Here is a 21,127-nt window from a genome sequence, read left to right on the forward strand (position 1 = left end):
AGTCTAGTGTTCTGGGATCCTTCAGGATGAAAGGTTTAGTTTAAATGTACAATGATTGTCTGACAATTTTTTCTCTTGTGTTTTACATCTCTCCCACACACCGATATCAAATTGTAACACTGTGCTGATAGACTTTGCCCTGCAGAATTTCCCAGACAGTGAACTATGAAATAGTATTTATTTTTATTTAAAAATTGTAATTGTCTCTTTTCTAGGCCAGAAAAAGAATACAGTATTCGTTGATTCCCAGCCTTGAACATATTGCATTGAACTATCCACTCCTGAAACAGTGCAATGAACACACGATTTCATTGCAGCAGGCAGAAATTCAGATGCCATGGCGATTCCCACCAGCATTTCTGAGCCTCCTGTTGGTGACCGCCCTACCTTTGACACAGTCTTTTCGAAGCATCTGTATAGAAAATATCCATTTGCCCCCATTACGGCGGCAGTCTGGGAATCCAGACCCCTAGGTTCTGTTCCTGGCTCCGCTCCTGGCCTCTGGGGTGACGCTGGCCAAGTCCCTCACCTCCCTGTGCCTCTCTTTTCCCAACTCTCAAATGGAGTTGGGGCTCCCCTCCTGTGTTAGGTAGATAAGTATTCACTGTAAAGCGCTTTGAGATTCTCCAATGGCTATTCATTGTATTATTTATACAGCTATCTTTTTTTTTTTTCTTTCTTTTTGAATGCTCCCCTGCCACCAAGGTGCTCAGTAGCCCAGTAAGGTTATTAAAACCTTAGTAATGGAAATAGAACTCAGGAATCCTGACTCCCAGTGGCCTGCCCTAAGCATTAGGCCACACTCTCCTCCCAGAGCTGGGATCAGAGAGTTCCTTGCTCCAAGAGCATGCCCAGAGCCTCAGACCATGGTAAGACTGAGGCTCAAAAATCATCCTTTAAAACCCAAGGCTCTATGCACTTTTCATGTAGCTTTTTGTCATGGGAAGCAATGACATGTGCTTCATGCCTGTGAGGGTCACATTCAAACCCATCATGTTCACAGTTAAAGAGGGAACGGAAAAGCTTTTCAGTCTGCCAGGGCCAGAGTTCATAACGTCCATTGCTGGAAAATCATTGAGCCATCATGTGCCCTTAAGACAGGGAAACAGTTTAATTCCCAGTATTTCTACTGTGGTCACGGGAAATGCCGGACTTGGGTCTTGGCATGTCTATAAGAACCTAAACGTTTAACAACAGCTGTATGGCGATGAATTAAGAATGACATTCACAACCCTCCCACCAAGAAAAAGAAGAAATTAATAACATCTAAAAATAAACAGATCAGAAACATGAGCAGTTTTGACTCTGCAAACAAGTACCAAAGACTCCCCATTGCTATTGATTTAATGTGGAAGGCACCCAGATACTAGGGGGATGAGTAGCAGAGTCAGACACTTAGGTAGATTTATAGACAGCATGTCTGCACCTTATGTTGTGTCACTGATTTGGTGGGGGCAGTCTATCTTTAGAAAGCTTTACTGTTCACTTTTAAATCCCAAATATGTTAGTGTTGTTTATTTTAGCTGGGAATTAGGCAGCTGTTGAAATTCAGTGGAATATGGGTCCCATTTACCTTGGGCTTCTTGGAAAATTTTGACCTATTTTTATTATACTAGCACCTGCAAGCCCCCAGTGAGACCAGAGGCCCAGTGTGTTGTAGAAACACAGAGGAAGAGAAAGTACTTTCCCCTAAGAGCTTACAGCTGAAATAGACAAAGAGGGAAAACAGAGACCGAGGGACTTTGGCCCTCCTCTAGCACTCTCCATCCAAGGATCTCAACATGGTTCGTAAACATTCCTCCATTTAACCCTCTCAGGCCCCCTCTGGGAAGCAGGTGATGGATGTGTTTGGATTGCTTCACCCAGCATTGATATGCTGCCACTTCTGGGGTGGAACACTGCAGCACTTTAACAGCATAATTGTTTGCAGGCAGAAATTACATTACTGTATCCAGCTGAAAATTCAAGAGGAGGATTTTTAAGTAGGCCATCTGCAATTACTCGAATTGAAATTTTGTTAGGACACTAGAGTTAAAACAAAACCTCCCTCCTAGGGGAAGTGTCATGGAATTTTTAAGGAGTACAAATGGTCAGGATGTTTTCAAATGACAGCAACTTCTGCAGCACAACACGCCCACACTGTGGCGTTGGGATTGGTACTGAGCGCCTCTGTCACACCCTGGGGCTTCTGTTGAAGGTCTCCCATCGAAATTCTGACCTGACCTGACCTAAGTTTGTTCGCTGGCTGCAGGCTTGTTGTTTCAAACCAGCTCAGTTACTTCCCGTAAAGCTTTAATCAGGAAGTCATTCATGCAAGATGATTGGCTGGCAGGAGGGGGAAATGTAATTTGCTATTGAAATTCTGATTCATCAAATAAGAGTTTCCAAAATGGTGAGAGCCTGGTTAATATCAGGGCTGCCAGCTTTGTCCTGTTTAGACCCATAGTGCCTCTTGTCACCGCCCAGTTTTTCTGAGACCATCAGAGTCTTGCAGAAATGTTTATAATACAGACACTACATAGCCCAGGTTGATCAGCCTAGACCACCCCAATCAGCAGGGATCCCAGCAATGATCCTTGCTGACTGTGGTGGTCTGATCTGACCTGGCTGGGATATGTAGTCAGGACTGCTGGGTTCTGTGTCCAGCTGTGCCACTGATTTCTGTATGTGGCCTGCTATCTCTGCTCCTGGATTCTATTCCGAGCCCTGCCACTGAGTTAGACAAGTCACTTTCCTGTGCCTCAGTTTCCCCACCTGGAAAATTGTAGCTATTTCCTTAGCTCACCAGGGTGACTGTTGCAAAGCACTTTGTGATCCTTGGATACTAGGCCCAATTGTTTAAAATCCCTAAAAAGGTACAGTTGAGTCTTGTGCAACTTCATAATGGGCTTTTTAATGCATTTGTAAATGTCCCTGTGCCCAAATATCTTACACATACTATCTGGGTGTGGGGCGAGGATTTTCACAACTGATTTGGGAATTCCAGATTAAATTGGTAACTCACCCATAATTAAAGGCAGCTTAACCCTTTCCTCTCCACTGACCTAGGGTATGTCTACATTTAAATCACTGTAGCGCTTCAGGGTAGACACTATCTACGCTGACAGGAGGGGTAGGTAATCCACCTCCCCGAGAGGTGGTAGCTAGTTTTATGAAGAATTCTTCCATCAACCTAGTGGAGTCTACGCCCAGGGTAAGGTCGGCATAGCCACATCCCTCAGAGGTGTGGATTTTTCACACCCCTGAGACTGAGCTGTGCTGATGCAAGTTCCCCGAGTAGACCAGCCCTTCTGTGCACACTTTGTTTCCATGAGTTTGGGCTTAGTGTAGAAGTGGTGGGATGAGGAGTGGAGAGAAGAGTTCGTTTATTTTTTCTGCTCCCCACTGACTCACGGATGATTGGAAGCTTTCAGCTGGAGCAGATCTGCAATGTAAGGTCAGATCAGACTCTCTAGAGACCCAGTCCATGGGAGTTAAGCCATGTCAGCTGGCATGGCTTTATTTGTGCCCAGACTGCACTAGTCCTGCTGGGGAGGCAACTCTGCCTGTTGCCATGTTCCTGAAGTCAATGGGCACAATATGCACAATACACAGTCACACCCCACTTTTCCGTCTGCTTGAAGCAGGTAGGAACTTGTGGTCACTTTCATGGCACCTCTGCAGCTGCAGAGACACGACCTCTGCTGCTTGCTTGGAGGGTGCCACTTGCTCCTAGGAGATGCCTATGGAGGTGCAGTTGTGGTCCTGGTGGGGTGACGAGGCCCATGCAGCCCACAAGGACTCTGAGCCCAGCTCTCTGTAGCTTCACTCTATCAGAGAGAGGTCCCCCCATCCTGGTGTATATTTTTTTTTAATGTCCCTTTTTACTCCTTGTTTGACCTCAGTTTTCTTTCTCTGTATGTTTCTCTTTCATTCCTTTTGCCAGTTCCTTCCTTTTTGTGTTGATCTCAAGGCCTAGCAGCCCTTAGATGGGGGCCCTGACACTGGGTGTGGGCATCCCTCGATGCTGGGGTGGCTGATGCATCAACAATCTTCATTAATTAAAATCCATCTTGAAAACTAGGTAGCAAATAGACAACACATGGACCATGTCTCCCTGGTGCTTAAATGCTGATAATTGGTGATGGGTTCAGAAACTGCCTGATTTTCTAAGGAAACTCATGGCAGATCATCCAGGACTGGAATCAGATCACTGACAAAGTGGACCAGGAAAGCATCTGACTCTAGAATAGTAGCAGTGCAGGAGGGCTGCAAATCAACCATCATCTCCCTCTCAATTCCAAATCCAGTAGTGAGGGATCCTGGCCAAGAGCTTCCAAAGTGGCTGGTGATTTTGTGAGACTCCGTTTGGGGGGAAAAGGGGAAGCAACCTGAGTCACCTTAAACGGGCCTGAGTTTTTTTTCACAAAAGGCTGAGCACCCCCTCCCTTCTCAAAATTAGACCCCCTTTAAAGATCTCAGAAGTTGTGCACTAAAATCACCTTTGAAAAACCCTTACCTCTTGATGTTTTTGTTTCAAAAGCAGACTCTGATTTTTGTGCCCCTGACAGCAATGGGGGAGTCTCCCATTACTCAGCTGTCTGTCTGTCTGGTTATACCTGCAGAACAGGCAGTGGTGAAGGCTGGGGGTTTGAAAGATCCTAAAGGAAATAGGTACCCAACTTTCATTGAATTTCAGTGGCATTTGGCCACTTCACTCCTTTCAAAATCCTCACCTAAACCCCGCAGAGCATGGTACAGCCCCTGGCACAGAGGGGTCCATGTGGGGCTTCTAGATGATAGAATAGACGTGATAAAATATGTCCCACATTCACTAATAATTGGGTCTCAAACGTGGGATTTCCACCCAGTGCCTTCCTAAAAAGAGTTGTCTTCCCTGCCTGCTAGAAAAGTGATCCACCCATCACTGGATGTTAGGAGCCTGAATACTTGGAGGAACTGCCTCAAAATCCCTAGTCAGATACATTAGGTTAATTCCTCCTTGCCTAGTACAGGATCGTTCCCTACAGCGCCCGTTTGGCAGTCCTGTTTCAAACATCCCAAACAAAGATTTGTGTGTGTGTGTGTGGGGGGGGGGAATGGGAGGTACCATTCCACATTGAATAGGTCAAACTGTCAGCAACCATTTTTCTCATAATCAGCCTAAATTCCTCCTTAATACATTTAATCCGGTTACTCTCCCTGGTCATCCCCTGTGCTGCTTTGCCAGTGCTGGGGATTTGCTCTGATGCCAGCCACTGGTGGAAACCCCTTGCTGCGAGCCTTGGTTGGCCTTGACCCAGTTTGACCTGTGTTCATGCTGCACCGGTGCAAACCACGGCTTTGCCAGCCTGTGCCAGTGGTGGGATTGGGACAAATAGACAAGACCTCAGCCATCATCGTAATGCCTAAGTGACCTGCGGAAAGATAGCTTCTCTTGACCTCCCGTGGCTGCCTCTAACGGCCGTCCTCACCCAGAGACCAAGTCTGGTTGGAGCAGTATGCAGCACCCATCCTCTGCTTTAGCCCAGCCCATGGGCAATTCCTGCAGGTCTGGGAGTCACCAACAGCCCAAGTTGCCTGCAGCTGCAACCCCCACCCCACCCATGCGATCAGTCACAAGCTGTGTCTACAGGAATCTGTCTGCTCTTGTAGAACCACCACCTCCCAAACCGATGTTAGTTCTGCTGCCAGAAACTCCCTTCACTCAACATGGCTGCGTGCATATTGGAGGCTTTGTCAGCATAGCTCTGTTGCTGAGGGTGGGTGGGGGGGTGTCACACCCTTGACCGACACAGCTATTCCAGTATAAGTGTAGAACAGGCCTAAATGGTGGTTTTCTCTCTGCCCTCCTGTCCTACGCATACCCCTTTGGTTTTATGTTCACTGGCAGCCTCTCTGCTTCCCCCTCTGCCTTCTTTCTCTTCCACCCCCACCCTCACACCACTCCCCTTTAATTTAACCGCTCTGAGCATACACTGGAGTGGCTGACCTCTGCCTGCAGCATGTTTTCCCCTCCCTGCCTTGTTGGTTCTCCATCCGACAAACCGGGGAGCTGTTAGATTGCATGCCCGGACAGTAGAGTAGCATGCAGGCTTCTGGAATGGAGAGCATGAGCAAGGCGTGTGCTGTAGAAGTGGAATGGGGGAAGGGCAGGTGGGAGGAGTCTGATTTCGAATCCTGGGGAGTGGGGAGGCTGAAGCAATCAGAGGGTGGGGGTGGGGTTGGTGTTGGGGTCTTGCACGCTGAACCACATTGTGAAGAGATGGTCATAAAACCTGTGGTCATAGAGATCAGAATTATAGACTAGCTCAACCACCAGATACGGGCTGAATGGAGGGGTAGCTGGGTGAAATTGTCTGGCCTGTGTTATGCAGGTGGTTGGCCTATTGGATCACAGTGGCCCCTTCTGGCAGTACGGACACTAAATGTAGGAGATCCTGTAGGCAGCCCGTGCTGTTTTAACAGGTGATTTAGTCAGGAAAATGCCCAACTGCTCATAAATCGGAGCATCCTGGTGGCTCTTTTCTCCATCAGTTACTCTGCAGTTCGTTAGAGGGGCAAGCGTGTGGACTTCCACTCCTCCTTCCCCAGCCCCCATCAACCAGCCCTGCTTCCCTCTGCAGTCGCAGGGAACGTGTCACTGGGGGTGTGGCTCTCTGATCCAGAATGATCCCCGCTTTGTGCTCCCTATATACCTTTGACACATCCCAGCCTGTGGTTCTTGGCATGGAGGGCAGCTCCCTCCAGCCCTTGACCTGGGTGATCATTTTAATCCTGAATGTATGTGCAGGAATCACCTTGGATAATACAGTATGGTCTCCCATGCTCCATTCACACAGTCCTGGGGGACTCGAGTCCAGGAAGCGGGGCGGGGGGGAATTTGATAAGTGCCCAAGGGATTTAGGAGCATGAACCCCCTGGAAAGTAAGTGGGAGCAGTGCACCTGAATTCCTTGGGAACTTCAGAAAGTCTCCCCCAGAATCCCTAATAATCATTGCACAGGTGCGTCCTCGCAGCCTTGGATTGGAAACCCCCTTGGTGTGGCTAGAGGCCTTTGTTACGTTTTATATGGAACTTGCCTTCTTAGGGCCAGATCCTCCAGTGTGCAGCGTGACAGCAGCCCCTGAGGTCATTGGACACGAAGGGCGCTCAGCTGCTGGCAGGAAAGAGCCCTTGGGGCAGAATTCTCTCCTACCTGTACAGCAGCACACGAGTCCCCGGAGTTCCCACTGCTGTGCATGCAGGGGGAGCACATATCGGACGCGAGGGCTGAAGAGACTTTGGTCCAAATTCTTGACTTATATAAAGCTCTGTTGATTCCGGTAGAGGTACCCAGATTAGCTAGGCCAGGTTACATCAGCTGGCCCACTGCTTTCAGTAGAGCAACACCAGTTTATACCAGCGGGGGATCTGGTTCCATTGACTTCAGTGGAGTGATATGGATTTACACCAGCTGGGGATTTGGCCCCATTGACTCCAATAATTTGAGACTGCTTTACACCAGTTGGGAATCTGGCCTTATTGATTCCAGTTTAAGCCAGCTGGGGACCTGGAGTCACTGACACCAATGGAAAGATATCAGTTTATGTCCGCTGGGGATCTGGCCACATGGACTCCAATGGAAAGATGCTAGTTTACACTAGCTGGGGATCCGGACACTTGCCTACAATTTGGTAAGTGGAGACCCCTCTCAAGCCAATCTAGCTGCCTGCAGAGCATTGTGACCCCAGACCTGTCTCCGTTTGAAGTCCCTGGCCAATGATTCCAATGGGGCAGGACCAAGCTTTTAGCTGCGTTATGGGATTGTGGGAGTCTTGGGTCCTAGAAAGTCTGTCAGGGAATTTAGGTCTTAAATTTGTGTTTTGTGGGAAAAACTGGCTCTACCAGCCGAGGTCAAACAGCTGCTTTCACCTGAGTTTCTTTTTCCATAAAGTGTTAAATAAGTTTAGGTTTGATATGCAATTGTACTGGGTGAAATTCGCTAGCCTTTTTTATGCCGCAGGTCGGACTAGAAAACCTTCTAAAACCGTCCCCTAGGTCAGACTGAAACACAGCAGCCTTGTGATCCTAGCTCACAATCAGAAAGTGAAACTGACTTAACAAAATACAAATGCCACCTGAAACTGACTGGCTCAGTTTCACTGTCTGTGAGACACCAAAAGGAACACGGACTAAATGGTGAAAAGCAAAATGAGACTGAAACATTCTTCGTTCTAATCAGTGTTTTGTTAGCAACTGTCATAGGGCGACTGGCCTCTTTAAGAGGGGGCTGGTTCCAGGGCACCTGCACTGATACCTGCTTCCCAGTTGGGCGTAAGGTTGGCACCTGGGCGTTATAAATGCAGGTGGGTGTTGACAGAGGCCTACAGACACTGTGGGGAATAAAGGCTCCTGCACAGACCTATTATGTGCCTTCCCTGATGCCCAGTTGGGAAGCAAGTATCAGTCCAGATGCACTGGACCTCACCCCTTCTTAAAGGGGCCAGTCATCTTGTGACAGTACACACATGTAAGGGTCCTGTGTCATGTAGGAAACCAGACTAGATGATCACATTGATCCCTTGTGACCTTAAAATCCAGGTACTTTTAAGGACAATTCGTTGTGCCCTCCAGCGGTTCAGTCCTACAAGGTGTTGAGAACTCCATCGGCTTTGCTGGGTCAGATCCAGCGTGCTCAGCACTGGAGCTGGGCGGGAAATGATTTTCTTGTCCTGTGAGAGTTTTCAAGATTTTGGCATTTTTCCATGTTCCAAAGCAAGAAGAAAAGTCAAAATTGAGAAAACGTTCACAAATGTTCGGTAACCTGGGGGAAACAATTTGGTTTGTGTCAATTGCAATGTTTTGTTTCGATCAGATCAATTTTGAACCAGAAGGTCATTTTGAACTGAACTGTAAAAAGGAACCTTTCAACAATTTTGATTTTCCCCCCAAAGATATTTTGAAGCAGGAGATTCGTCAGAAAATTCTCAACAAGCTCCCTGGAGGCAGGATTGGGCCCAATGGGGGTCTCCTATTTTGTAACCGTATTCACCACAATGGTACCTTGTGCCTTCATTAGAATGCGGCGTGTGTTAATGGAATACATTGGCCCTCTCCCCCTAAAAAAGGAGACAGATTATTAAAGATGAAGGAATACAGCTTACCCTGGAGAGAGAGAACCCGCTACAGGGACAAACCTCGGACTCCTAATACTGCCCTGCTTAGAAAAATGGATGTCAGCTTCTCTACATTGTCCCGGGCTCTCTCTTTTTTTCAGAGATGCTAATCCTGCAGGGTCCAATACAGTCAGGAGAAAGAGCCTGCCTCTGTGTTACTGAACACTGCTCCTGTTTTCTTACAAAGCCAGCCGTGGAATGCATCCCATTGAAATCGACACTGTTCTGGAATTGCACTATAGCGCAGCTATTCCTTGAGCAAATCGAAAGGTTCAGGGGAGGCTGTGAAGCCAGATTACCCAGGCAGTGCTTCAAATCCTGTTTGCTAAAGCCCCATTAAAATAGTATAAGCAGTGGGATATCTCGGTTTCCATCATGGCCTGATTCACGAGGGATTTGCCCAGCAGCTTCCTCTTGTGTTTCTTTTATAACCAAAGGGCTCAGAAGTTTTCTGCAGTAATACCACTTCGCAAACATTCAGACTGCCTCCCTCGGAGGCTGGGTTATAGGGCAGTGTTATCCTTGTTTTGCTGGTGGGTAACCAAGCCACTGATACCGTGATCTGCCCAAGGCCATGCAGTCAGGCCAGCTCTTCCAGAACTGACTGGTGGTTTTGGGTGTCAACTTTGAGATGACTTAGATGAGGGTTATTGTCATTCAGCCAGTGGAGAAGGGGACTTGTTCCATGGTCATGCAGCAAGAAGGTGGGATGAGAATCCGGAATCCCAGTATCATTCCCCTGCTCCAACCAGTAGATACCACTCCGCTCCCAGAGCCAGGAACAGAACCTAGGAGTCCTGACTCCCATCTCCCCACCTCTAACCTCCTAGGTCTCATGGCTCCTCCCAGAGCCAGGAGATAGAACCCATAATACTGTGGTACCAGCTTCCAGAGGAAATTAGAAAATGGAGATTCCAACCATCTGTGGGGCTCAGAGCAGGTCGATTGGATATAGCTCTTTGGGGTAAGGTCTGTCTGTGTTCTGTGTTTGTACAGCACCTGGCATGATGGGGCTGGTAGATGCTTCAAGGCTCTATTGTTAGAGGTGCTGGATGCCCCTAGCTCCTGTGGACCCTAAGTGGAATTGGGGGTGCTGAAATTCAAGTCACATCTGCAAATTTTGGCCAGTTTCAGAGCTAGGCCTTATATCCCAGCTGTGGTCTCAGACCTAACCTGCTACCGCGTGCCACCCCTCAGACATAAGATCTCCTAGCCAGCCACCCTGTGAGGTAGCTATCTTCTCCCCTTTGGCCAGCTGGGTGAGATGCGGTTAAAGGGACAGTTTCAGATCTGGTCTGTGGAGTGGTTTTCAGGCCTTTTCCACAAGTGGGGATTTCAGCCATCGGTGGGCAGCAGTGCAGCAAACCACTGGCGCAGCCCCCACCTCCTCAATGCCAGGCCAGGTTGACCTGGTGTGAAGCGAGCTTGGGTGTCAGCACAGTGGTGCAGTAACTGGGGCAAACCCACTGTGCAGACAGGGTGTTGGCAGACTCCACCGGACCCCAAGGTCTCCTGCCAAGTTTTGTGGTTTTATAGCATGTGGTTCAGCAGATCAGCCACTGCCCTGGGAATCAGGACCACCTGGGTTTTGTTCCTGACTCTGCCATTTAACTGCTGTGGGACCTCCTGTGAATCACTTCCCTGCTCTGTGCCTCAGTTTCCCCTCTGTCTATTTAGACTGTGTGCTTTCGGGGGCAGGGAAAGTCTCTCATCATGTGTCTGCAGCACCCAGCATGATGGGGACCCCAAGCTTGATCAGGGAACAAGGGGGATCTACAGCACCTGGCCCGATTGGACCCCGATCACTGTGGTTTCACAGCCCAGAATTTGGGAACCAGGTCCTTCCAGGCTCAGTTTGGGCCAGATTTTTTGAGTACTTAGCACTCCTATTGAGTTGGGGAGGAAGTGTGGCTGACTGCGGCACATCCTGGGCTGGGATACGATGGGTATAGATTTTAGTCCCATCTGTGCTCTGCTTTGGGACCTTGGGCATGTCATGGCCCCTCTCAGTTTCCCCATATGTAAAATGGGTATAATACTGCCCTCTCTTGTAAAGCGCTTTGTGATCTACCAGTGGAAAGTGCAATGGAAGACCTAAGTGTGAGCCGCTTGGAACTAGGGGCATTTTCTGTGGAGCTCAGAATTAATAATAAATAAATATTTATATTACAATCAGTGCCAAGTGGCTTCCGCCGAGATCAGGACCCTCATACTCTGGGCACAGCATGCAGAGACAGTGAGTCTATGGCACAGAGATCTGATGGTTTAATCAGGCAACACAAGCTAAGGGTGGGAGGGAAAACAGAAGCACAGATAGGGGGAAGTGACTTGTCTAGGACCCTGCAATAAATCAGTGGCAGAGCCGGGAACAGAACTCAGATCTCCAGCTGCCCTAGCTACTGCACCGCCCTGTCAGAGCCAAAGTCCGCTCAAGTTGATTTAACTTAATTTAATTGGGCTGGGAATTGGATGCTACTGAAGTCCTTGGGATGTGGCACACTTTGGATCATGACATGAGGGAGGGGAGGTGGTTGCTTGCATAGATGGGGAGAGAACTTCACACTCCTTGTCAAGCAGCAGTTAAAGCCGGAGGGAACATGCCAACGTAGATTATCATTAAAAACCAGTGGGCAGAGTCCTCAGCCAGTGTAACCCAGGATAGCTTCACTAACATCAATAGCACTACCCTGATTTACACCGCTGGAGGGTTTGGCCCTATATTTTCAGTGCGGTGGGACCTTTCAAAGTGAGCCTTGAGTGATCTTAAAAGATCCAGGAGGAATTGGATCACTTCACATGGGAGCGGACCGTTTTCAAGTCCTGGCTTGGGCAGTCCTCCATTCTAGTATTGCAGCACTTGGATACACCAGCAAGTGTGGAAGCAAATTTATAAAGGGAGCATTGACTTGTGGTTAGAACAAATTCAGCAAAAGAGACTGAGCCAGAACTCCTGGGTTCTACTTCTCGTTCTGCTGGGGTTGCCCTGGGCAAGTCTCTCCCTGCTGGCCCTTCTGTATCAGGTGGATAATACTTACTTGGCTTGTCAGAGCTTATTTGCCAGTGTGCTTTGAGATCCTCTGATGGCAGGAGGGCAAAGTATTTTTGTTTGGTAAAAGACTCTTCAAGCTATTGAAATTGATCAGATTCAAGCTGCTTCGGGACAATGTGGGAAAATGGTTCTTCTTTGACCTGTGTGTGGGAATTGGGTTTTGGCTCAGTCAATGGGCATTAGATGTCTTTGTTTGAAAGGATCAGGGTCCCTTCACCAGCTCTCCTATTGCGGCAGCTGCAGCCCCTCCCTTCTGGGCACAACATGCTTTGAACCCTCATCTAATAACTCTGCAGTCCCAGGTTACCAGCTGTTGCAATTCTATAAGTGGCCTTGCCCTTGGGGTGAGGGGTGTTCCCTTCAGCCCAGGCTAACAGCGTAGGGTAGTTTGGCTTGGCCATTGAAAGCTGGTGTGGGGAGTTTCTGGAAATTATTTGAGGTGGGATGATTTTAGCAAGCCCCTGCTTGCGGTAAGCTGCATAATATTAAATACCGAGGGCCAGATTCCACTCTGCTGAGCTGCGGTAACTCCACTGACCTCTGGGGCGATGCCTTGGGCAGAGTGAGGCTAGAATGTGGCAGCAACTTTCTAGCCAAAGCGCAACCCATCAAGTTCAACAGTCAGCCTCCCTACCTTCAACAAGGGGGCACAGTCTGTGGGTAAATGACGGACTACACATCCCAGCATGCTGTGCTCCACTTCTTCGGAGACCTGGCAGCATTGTATGCTGGAATCTGTAGTCTCTTGAGGACAGCTCCTCGCTGCTTGGGTAGTGAGGTCTGGATGTGAACCACAGGTGCGCTCCTGCAAGCAGAGGCCATAGCTCTGGGTTTCTGGCATGTAAGTGGGAAGAAGTTCAGAAAGGGTATCCCACACATGTTCTGAGCTGTTGAGCGTATGCACCAGCTACTCTCTGTGCCTCACGTGGTTCCCCTGCCCCAGTATGTGGGAGGGGCTGTTTTATTTCAAGCCTATGGGAGGATTCAGCCCTTCCCCTCTTCCCCATTACCAGTGTGGTATTGAATGTGGTAAGGCGGGTAACGACTGCAGCGACCTCCCTGCTTGTTCATGGACTTACCCCAGTAAAACTTCGCCTCAAACTTCCAAGGGCAAACAATGGGCCTTGGTTTCTCGTCTTCTCATTCTGGCAGGTTCCCAGCCTTTCAGTGGCAGAGCTGCCTCCCTTGTTAACATGGGGACAAACTGTTTATGTTGAAACTGATCCAGGAAACTGACACACCTGAAGAGGCTCTATCTTTGACCACTTCCTTAAATCTCACCTGATGAACTCCTTATATTTCAGGCATGCTGCCAGTCGGTGCCAGTCAGCTGAATTACAGCAGACCATGCCGTGGCATAGCAGGGAGTGTGGGCAGCAGGCTGGGAGTCAGGGCTGAGAACTGCAAAAGTGACTAGGGGGATTTAGCTACACAACGCCCGTGGTGTGGTTAAATCTCAGGCTAGGATGCCTGGGTTCCCTGCCCTAACTTGCGGTGGCCTTGGACAAATCACCCAGCTGCCTCTGTCTCTCTGCTTCAGTGCCCAGGCTATAAACCCACCAGGATAAGCTGATCTAAGGAAGGGTCAGGATCGTTTGCAGTGACCAATCTGCAGCCCAAACCCAGCTGTATCCTGTGTGTCCGTGTGCATCTAGCACTGGGATTCCAGCACAGCACAGTCACTCCCAACAGCTGCTAACCACTTTGCTGAGGCCTGGGGTGAGCAACCCTAGTATGAGAGAAAACAGGCGTTTGCAGTCTGTGTGGGAAAATCTGCTTTATCGAACCATGGAACGTAAATGCGAGAAGACCCATTATGTCTTACCTGGCCTGTCGCCCCATGGATGCCAGTTCAACATAGTTCCTGACACTCTGCTCCAGGGTGGCCCAGGGTGAGGGGAAGGGTTGGTGCTGTGCATTCCAGCCGCTAGTGGCATCCAGAAAGGGCTTTGTTCTCTGATGGGCAGTGTCAGTGACGGGGCATGTTGGAAGCCGGGGTGCTGGATGGTAAGCAGCATGGCTGTAGGTATTGCATCCTCCTTCAGCGAGGCCCCCACAACCCCGTGCAACACAGACGGGGATCTGGGGCTATAAGATGCAGCAGACGGGGGTGTGGGGTGGGTTCTCTGGAGCAGAGGGTGGAAAGGGACCCAGGCATCTGAGTGCCTGACTCTCGCTCACTCCCACAGCCCTGCAGCTCCCCCTGGCGAACGATGGCAGCAGCCGCTCCTCTTCCTCAGAGAACTCTCCCCAGCATCAAACGCACCAGCCGCGCCCCCGCCACATGCTGGGCCTGCCCCAGCCATCCTTCCCCATCCCCAGGAGCATGGAGAGGTAAGCAGTGGGGAAAGGACACCACCTCCCAAGTGGTGGTGATGGGGCTGAATGAAGGAAACCCCTGGGGCTGCTGTTCTTGGCCTGGCTAGCTGGCTCCCTCTACAGGGTGCTGCTGCACCAATCACCTATTTTGTGTATATGTCCTGTAAACTGGTGTTGCGAGGCAGCTGGCTCGGCCAATGAGGTGGAGCAGGCCACCTGGCTCAGCCAATGAGATTTGTCTGACCTTATTCTGGTGGGCTAGCCAGCTCACTGGGCTAATCCAGTGCCACAGTGCGGGGGGACCACTAGACTTGATGAGCCTGTTGCTACAGGTGGGTTGGGGTCCTCAGCCAGTGCCTAGCTTGGATTCTGACCTGGCCTCTGGTAAATGTCAGGGGAGTGCCTCCTTCTCAGGGCCAGTCACTTGATTTGGTATATTGTCTTCATCCAAACTTTCTCCACTTCTCTCTCTAGTATAGAGATAGATCAGAAGCTGCAGGAAATCATGAAGCAAACGGGTTACCTGACCATAGGAGGGCAGGTGAGTTGGAGAAGTGCAAAGGTATCATATTCTCAGTGCTGCTCCATCAGTAGAACTGTAGATGCCAACTTGTGCAGAGTATCCCTGATTTACATCAGTTTTCCTGTCCTAAACTGTTGGGTGGAATTGTGCTTTTAAACAGCTACCAAACCCTAAAGGTGGCTGCATTTCAGCGCTGGGCAAGCATTCCCTGTTTATTGTTGCTCTGCACTGGTAAACAGCTGCCAAGTCCCACCCCCAAGGTGGCTGCATTTCATGGCTGGGTGAGTGAGCCCAGTGTGGTGTTGCTGTGCAGCTATTAAACAGCTCCTGTGCAGCGTCCCAGAACAGGCTGCATGAGGGCAAGCGTCCGCCTACCCCTCACCACATGCATATGCTGCCCCTTGTTGGGATGCCCATCCTGCAGGGAGAGGGGAACTGAGGATTCCCTGCCCTTTCAAGCTCCATTGTGGGTTAGAGAACAGGCAGGTGGTGCAATGTGGGGCCAGGGGGAATCCAGTTGCCGGTCAGTGAAGCCTGGTACCCCACTGCTGGCATACCTACCATGGAGGTTACCCTTGGGAGTTGTCCTAGCTCAGGGTTGTCTCCTGGGCCCCTGTGTATAGACATGGGCTCTGCTGTACGGCCCCTCCTGTAATCCTGTGTGTATGTTTCTTGATGCAGCGGTACCAAGCAGAGATCAATGACCTGGAGAACTTAGGCGAGATCGGCAGCGGGACATGCGGTCAAGTGTGGAAGATGCGGTTCAAGAAAACGGGACACATCATAGCCGTGAAGGTGAACATCGGGGGCAGGGCCTTAAGAACAGACCGAGCAAGGGGTGAATAGTTCCATCAGGAAGGGAGGGGGTGTTGTTGAATGGGGAGAACAGAGAACTGAGGGTCAGGACTCCTGGGCTCTATTCCCAGCTTTGAAAGGGGAGTGGTGTCTAGTGGTCAGAGCAGGGCGGTGCTACACGTCAGGACTCCTGGGTCCTATTTCCAACTCTGGAAGAGGGGTGGGGTCTGGTAGTTAGAGCTTGGGGGGCCAGGGCTGGCCTTCTGGGTTCTGTTCTCGCCTCTCATTGGGGAGTGGTGTCTAGAGGTTGGAAGATGGGGGCCTTAAAGCCAGGACTCCACTGCCTCCGTGTGACTTTGAGCAAGTCATGTCCCATGTCTGTGCCTCAGTTTCTCCATCTCCAAACTGGAGATAACGCTGCCCTACGTGGGTGGGGAATCATCTGCGTTAATTAACAAAGGGTTCTATGGTCCCCTGCGTGGCAGATGGATGTCAGATGTCACTGTTCATCCCTGCATTCGGCTCTCAGCCCATAGAGCCGCTCTGTAATCCCCACCTGTTGTCTGGTCCCCACAGCAAATGCGCCGCTCAGGTAACAAGGAGGAGAACAAGAGGATCCTGATGGACCTGGATGTGGTGCTGAAAAGCCACGACTGCCCCTACATTGTCCAGTGCTTCGGGACCTTCATCACCAATGTAAGAGCCCCCTACGCTCACGCTGCAGCTGTCCATCTCCCCCTTGTGGCTGCGCGCCCTGGCTACAGCCTTGAGCTGTCAGAGCTGGGTCGTCCAGTTCAGGCAGCTGAGGCTTGTGCTTGTGGAGAGGTCCCGGGTTCGATTTCCGCTGCCGCCCCCATGTGCGGTGCGACGTTACCCAAAGCCGCCACCTCCTTTCCGCATGTCGCGCCCCCTGGTAACCTGGCCTTGGTTTCCCTCCCACACAGACAGACGTCTTCATTGCCATGGAGCTGATGGGCACATGTGCGGAGAAACTCAAGAAACGCATCCAGGGGCCCATCCCCGAGAGGATCCTGGGGAAGATGACGGTGGCAGTGAGTTCTGGTGGAGCGAGGTGGGGGAAGAGCAAGTGGGGCTGGATGCAGCGTGATGGGCACCTGCCAAACCTTTCTCCCACGTGAGCAACTGGGAGGGACCCGTTGCACCGCTGGGTTGGCTTTGCGCAGACAGGGTCTGTGCTGGGAAAGGGGCTCCCGGAGGGCGAGATCTCTTGCCTCAGGGGCTTGTTCCTACTGATCTCTGCACAGCACCCCGTGCACGCCTGGGGCCTTGGTCTGCAATTCAGTCTCATCAGCTGGCTCCTCCCTCCTCCAGGACAGGAATTCTGGGATTGATGGACCTAGAACTGAGCTCTCGGTGCCTGGTGTGCTCTCTGCAGAGCTGAGTACAAAGGGGCTGACCCCTCCCTGCTGCATATCGAGCCTGGGATCTCTTTGGCTTTTCTAGCTGGCCCCTCCTTTTGCTGATCCTCCTGTGGTGAGCCCGGAGGGCAGGTGGGTGCAGTGGGCTGACTCTGGGAGACGCCATCTCTATCAACATGGGGTGGCCGTGTCCTTTCAGATTGTCAAGGCACTCTACTACCTGAAGGAGAAGCATGGCGTCATCCACCGAGATGTCAAACCCTCCAACATTCTGCTAGACGAGAGGGGGCAGATCAAGCTGTGTGACTTCGGGATCAGCGGGAGGCTGGTGGACTCGAAGGCCAAGACCCGGAGTGCGGGTTGCGCAGCGTACATGGCGGTGAGGGCTGGGCCGTGCTATGACATAGCCCCCGCAGGCTTGGAGAGGGTGCTGCTGGGCCTCAGGCTGCCTGTGCGCTAATTGGCAGCTGTGGGTGCCTGAGCCCCAGGGATGGGTGGTATCTTGGGATGGGATCCCCTTTAATCTTGCCTGCTGTGTTGGGTGAGGCTTGGTCGGTATTGGGATGGGAGACCTCTGAAAAATGGCCAGCTGAAGCAGCTCTCCAGGGTGGCTCTAGGGGGTGCTGTCCTGCTTGAGATGACATATGTGAGCCAAGATCTAAAGGATCCTCAGCTGGTGTGAATGGATACAGCTTTGGTGATTTCAGTGGATCTGTGCTGATTTAGGCGAGCCATGGATCTGTCTTTAATGACTCTATGGCCCATTTGTCCTGCTGGGGATCTGGCCCCCTCTGCTTGCCCCAGTGTGCATGGCCTAATTTCAGCCAGGTAATTCCCCCCATTAGCCTAAACTTTAAACTAGTTAAATGAGTCCTATTGACTTCATTGATATGCACATTAGAAATCTGTAGATAGATTCACTCCTGGGCTACATTGCAGCATTGCTGTGTGGCTGTTATGGAGCTGCTTCGCTCCACCCCAGAGCTGGCTGCATATCAATAAAGAGTGGCATGATTTCATAATCTCAGTCTGTAATAGGCATGTGCTATAACGTAAGACCCTAGCCTCCAGGTGAGCGCCATTGGACTGAGGGTATACTGACTTTTCTTTTCCAGCCTGAAAGGATAGACCCTCCTGATCCCACCAGACCAGACTACGATATCCGAGCGGATGTGTGGAGCCTGGGCATCTCGCTGGTGAGCGAAGTCCCTTCTTTACTTTCTCAGGCAAAACGCTGCTTTGAACTCGGTGCCAAGATTTGCCACGAGGGGCTCAGTGATCTCAAGACAGCCAAAGTCCCTTGGCCATTCTCCCGGTCACGGTGGAGTAAGGGCATGGCTGATCAGCTGCTGGGTTTTATCTCCAGCTGGTTGGCAAGATTTCACCGGCATGTTTTTTCTGTCAGAAAATACTGATTCATGAAAATGGGAACTTCCCACGCGGCCATGTTGGGCTCAACACCCCCCGCCCACCCACCCCCAAAAAATGCCCACAACAAAAAAAGTTTTGAAAATGGCAAAACGTCGCATTTTGATCTTTCAGCCCAAGTGGCTTTTTGTTTCTAAACTTATGTTGTTGTATATTATTATTTTTTTAATGTAAAGGGTCCTAACCGAAGTGGAACATTTCAAAGTTATCAAGGTTATTTTCAGCTTTTCAGTTTGTGAAAAATTTTGCAATTTTTAGCTTTTTGTCCTGATTCAGGTTCAGAAAAAAATTCGAAATGTTGGTCTGGGAAATTCTAGCCCAACCAGCTCTGCTTTTACCCTTGGCCAACTCAATGTCTCTTCGTCTATTGAGGAAGATACAAGGACAAACCAGTAGCTGGTTTGTGTGGGTGAGGGATGCAGGTTCTTGGACAGCCCTACGATCTGTCATAAACTTTGGGCACTCCTGTTCTTAAAAGGAATTGCCTCGGCAAGAGGAATGCAGAAGATAGACTGGTCTTGTGGCTAGAGCACTGCTGTGGGGCTCAAGAGTCCTGGGTTCAAAGTCCAGCTCTGCCACTGACTCCCTGTATGACCTTGAGCAAATCACATCATCCCTCTGTGCCTCAGTTTCCTACCCACAAAATGGGTATAATGACCCTTCCTGTTCTCTGCCTTGTCTGATTAGCGTGGGAGCTCTTTGGGGCAGAGACTATCTCTCACTCTGTGTCTGTGCAGTGCCTGGCATAACGGGGACCCAATTTCAGTGAACCATAATGTTCCTACTAACCTACTTTTGGAAGCTTTAATATCTTTTTAAGATAAAAAGTTCCTCTTGCATCAGTGAAACCAGGACACACACCTTTGTCATTAGGGCCTTAGGACCAGAAAGCGAAACTGACGAGAAATCAAGCGAAACAAACCTGGCTAGGGCCAGTGCCTAAGCTAAGTGAAATGCAACAGGACAAATCTGTAGGAAAAAAAACAGATATTCAGATATTCTCAGGGGTCAAAAACATGAACCAAAACATTCACACCAGGGTGCTTGAAGTTAGCCTGGTAGGAAAACACCTCCTATTTCAGTGGGAGTCAGATCAACCCTCTAAATCCATAGGAATAAGTGAACTAATGCCAAACATCTGTTTAGCTTAACAAAGAGAAGGGGTGACTTGATCAGAGTCTGTAAGTACCTATGTGGGGCACAGAAATTTGACAGTAATGAGCTCTTCTGTCGAACAAAGTTCTGACAAGATCCACTGGCTGGAAGTTGAAGCTGGACAAAGTCAGACTGGAAACAAGGCACAAATGTTTAACAGTGAGGGTGGTTAACCAAGGGAACAACTTACTCAGGGCTGTGGTGGATTCTATATTGGGTGTTCTTTGGATCTGCATTGGATTGTCCTGCTCTAGTTCAAACAGGGTTTACTCTGAGGAAGTACTATGGCCTGTGTTTTACAGGAGGTCAGACTAGATTCCTTCTGGCCTGGGAATCTAGAAATCTATGAATTACACTAGGCCCCTGTCTGCATTTTTAGGCACTTGGATACTTTTGTAATTTTGTAATGACTAGACCCCTAATTTCCAGAGGTCTGAGCCCCCACAAATCTCATTGCATTTGATGGAAGTAGCACAGCATCATAGATAGAGCACATGGACTATCTCTAAGCTCCCTGATTCCATTTTAACCCTTGCTCTCCCACCTCACTCCGTCTCCCGCTCTGCAGGTCGAATTGGCTACCGGTCAGTTTCCCTACAAGAACTGTAAAACGGACTTTGAGGTGCTCACCAAGGTCTTGCAGGAAGATCCTCCCCTGCTCCCAAACAACATGAGCTTCTCCGTGGACTTTCAGTCCTTCGTTAAAGACTGGTGAGTGACGGCCATGCTGCTGGGGAGCCGAGGCCCTGTTTGTGGGCCCCTAACCCCGGGGGGGAGAACCAATCCACTGCATCTATGGGGCAGTGTCAACTGCTGAGGGGCCATGCCTTGATCAGAGCTTAAATTGCCCGTGAGCCTGTACTGCTTCAATAGATGTGACTCAATGAGTGATCTCCTAAGTAGATGGCACAGGAGCCCCCATACCCTGGCCAGGGGCACCATTTAGGGAGGGGGGCACCTGCTCCCCCTTTGTTTTGTATCACAGCAGAGCAGGGGCGCATTTCAGATTTTGGTAGGGGTACCCCCATGCCCTCCCTAAAAGGCACCTCTGCAGGCCAGCTCCGCGGCACAGCATGTCGGGCTCGCGCTGTCAGACCCTGTGCCCCTTCTCCAGGGAGCGGCTCAGGCTGGGGCTGCGCTTCATGGCAGGGGAGCTGATAACGGTGCTGCAAGTGCTGGATGGCAGCTGGTGGGAAGGGCAGAAGGAGAATGGGCTGCATGGCTGGTTCCTGGCGAGCTACGTGAAGCAGCTGGAGGTAGGAGACTGGCTGCACCGAATGCCTGGGGGGTAGGGGGCATGGGGAGAGAGTGCAGGGGGCTAGGGCCATGAGGGAGTTTAGAG

At 50.3% G+C, this 21,127-nt stretch overlaps 1 protein-coding gene across 4 annotated transcripts in view; it reads left to right on the plus strand.

The window, feature by feature from the left end:
* The window catches only part of MAP2K7 (mitogen-activated protein kinase kinase 7), a 65,356-nt gene that overhangs the window by 15,512 nt on the left and 28,717 nt on the right, over positions 1-21,127 (plus strand). For all 4 annotated transcript variants that reach the window (XM_054012995.1, XM_054012996.1, XM_054012997.1 and 1 more), the window contains 8 exons: positions 14,376-14,520; positions 14,980-15,046; positions 15,710-15,823; positions 16,400-16,519; positions 16,768-16,875; positions 17,402-17,581; positions 18,318-18,398; positions 20,354-20,496. In XM_054012995.1, coding sequence (XP_053868970.1) covers positions 14,376-14,520; positions 14,980-15,046; positions 15,710-15,823; positions 16,400-16,519; positions 16,768-16,875; positions 17,402-17,581; positions 18,318-18,398; positions 20,354-20,496 — 958 coding nt within the window. The remainder of the gene's footprint in view (positions 1-14,375; positions 14,521-14,979; positions 15,047-15,709; positions 15,824-16,399; positions 16,520-16,767; positions 16,876-17,401; positions 17,582-18,317; positions 18,399-20,353; positions 20,497-21,127) is intronic.

This window comes from Malaclemys terrapin, chromosome 23 (assembly GCF_027887155.1).
Source record: "Malaclemys terrapin pileata isolate rMalTer1 chromosome 23, rMalTer1.hap1, whole genome shotgun sequence".
Taxonomy (NCBI): domain Eukaryota; kingdom Metazoa; phylum Chordata; order Testudines; family Emydidae; genus Malaclemys; species Malaclemys terrapin.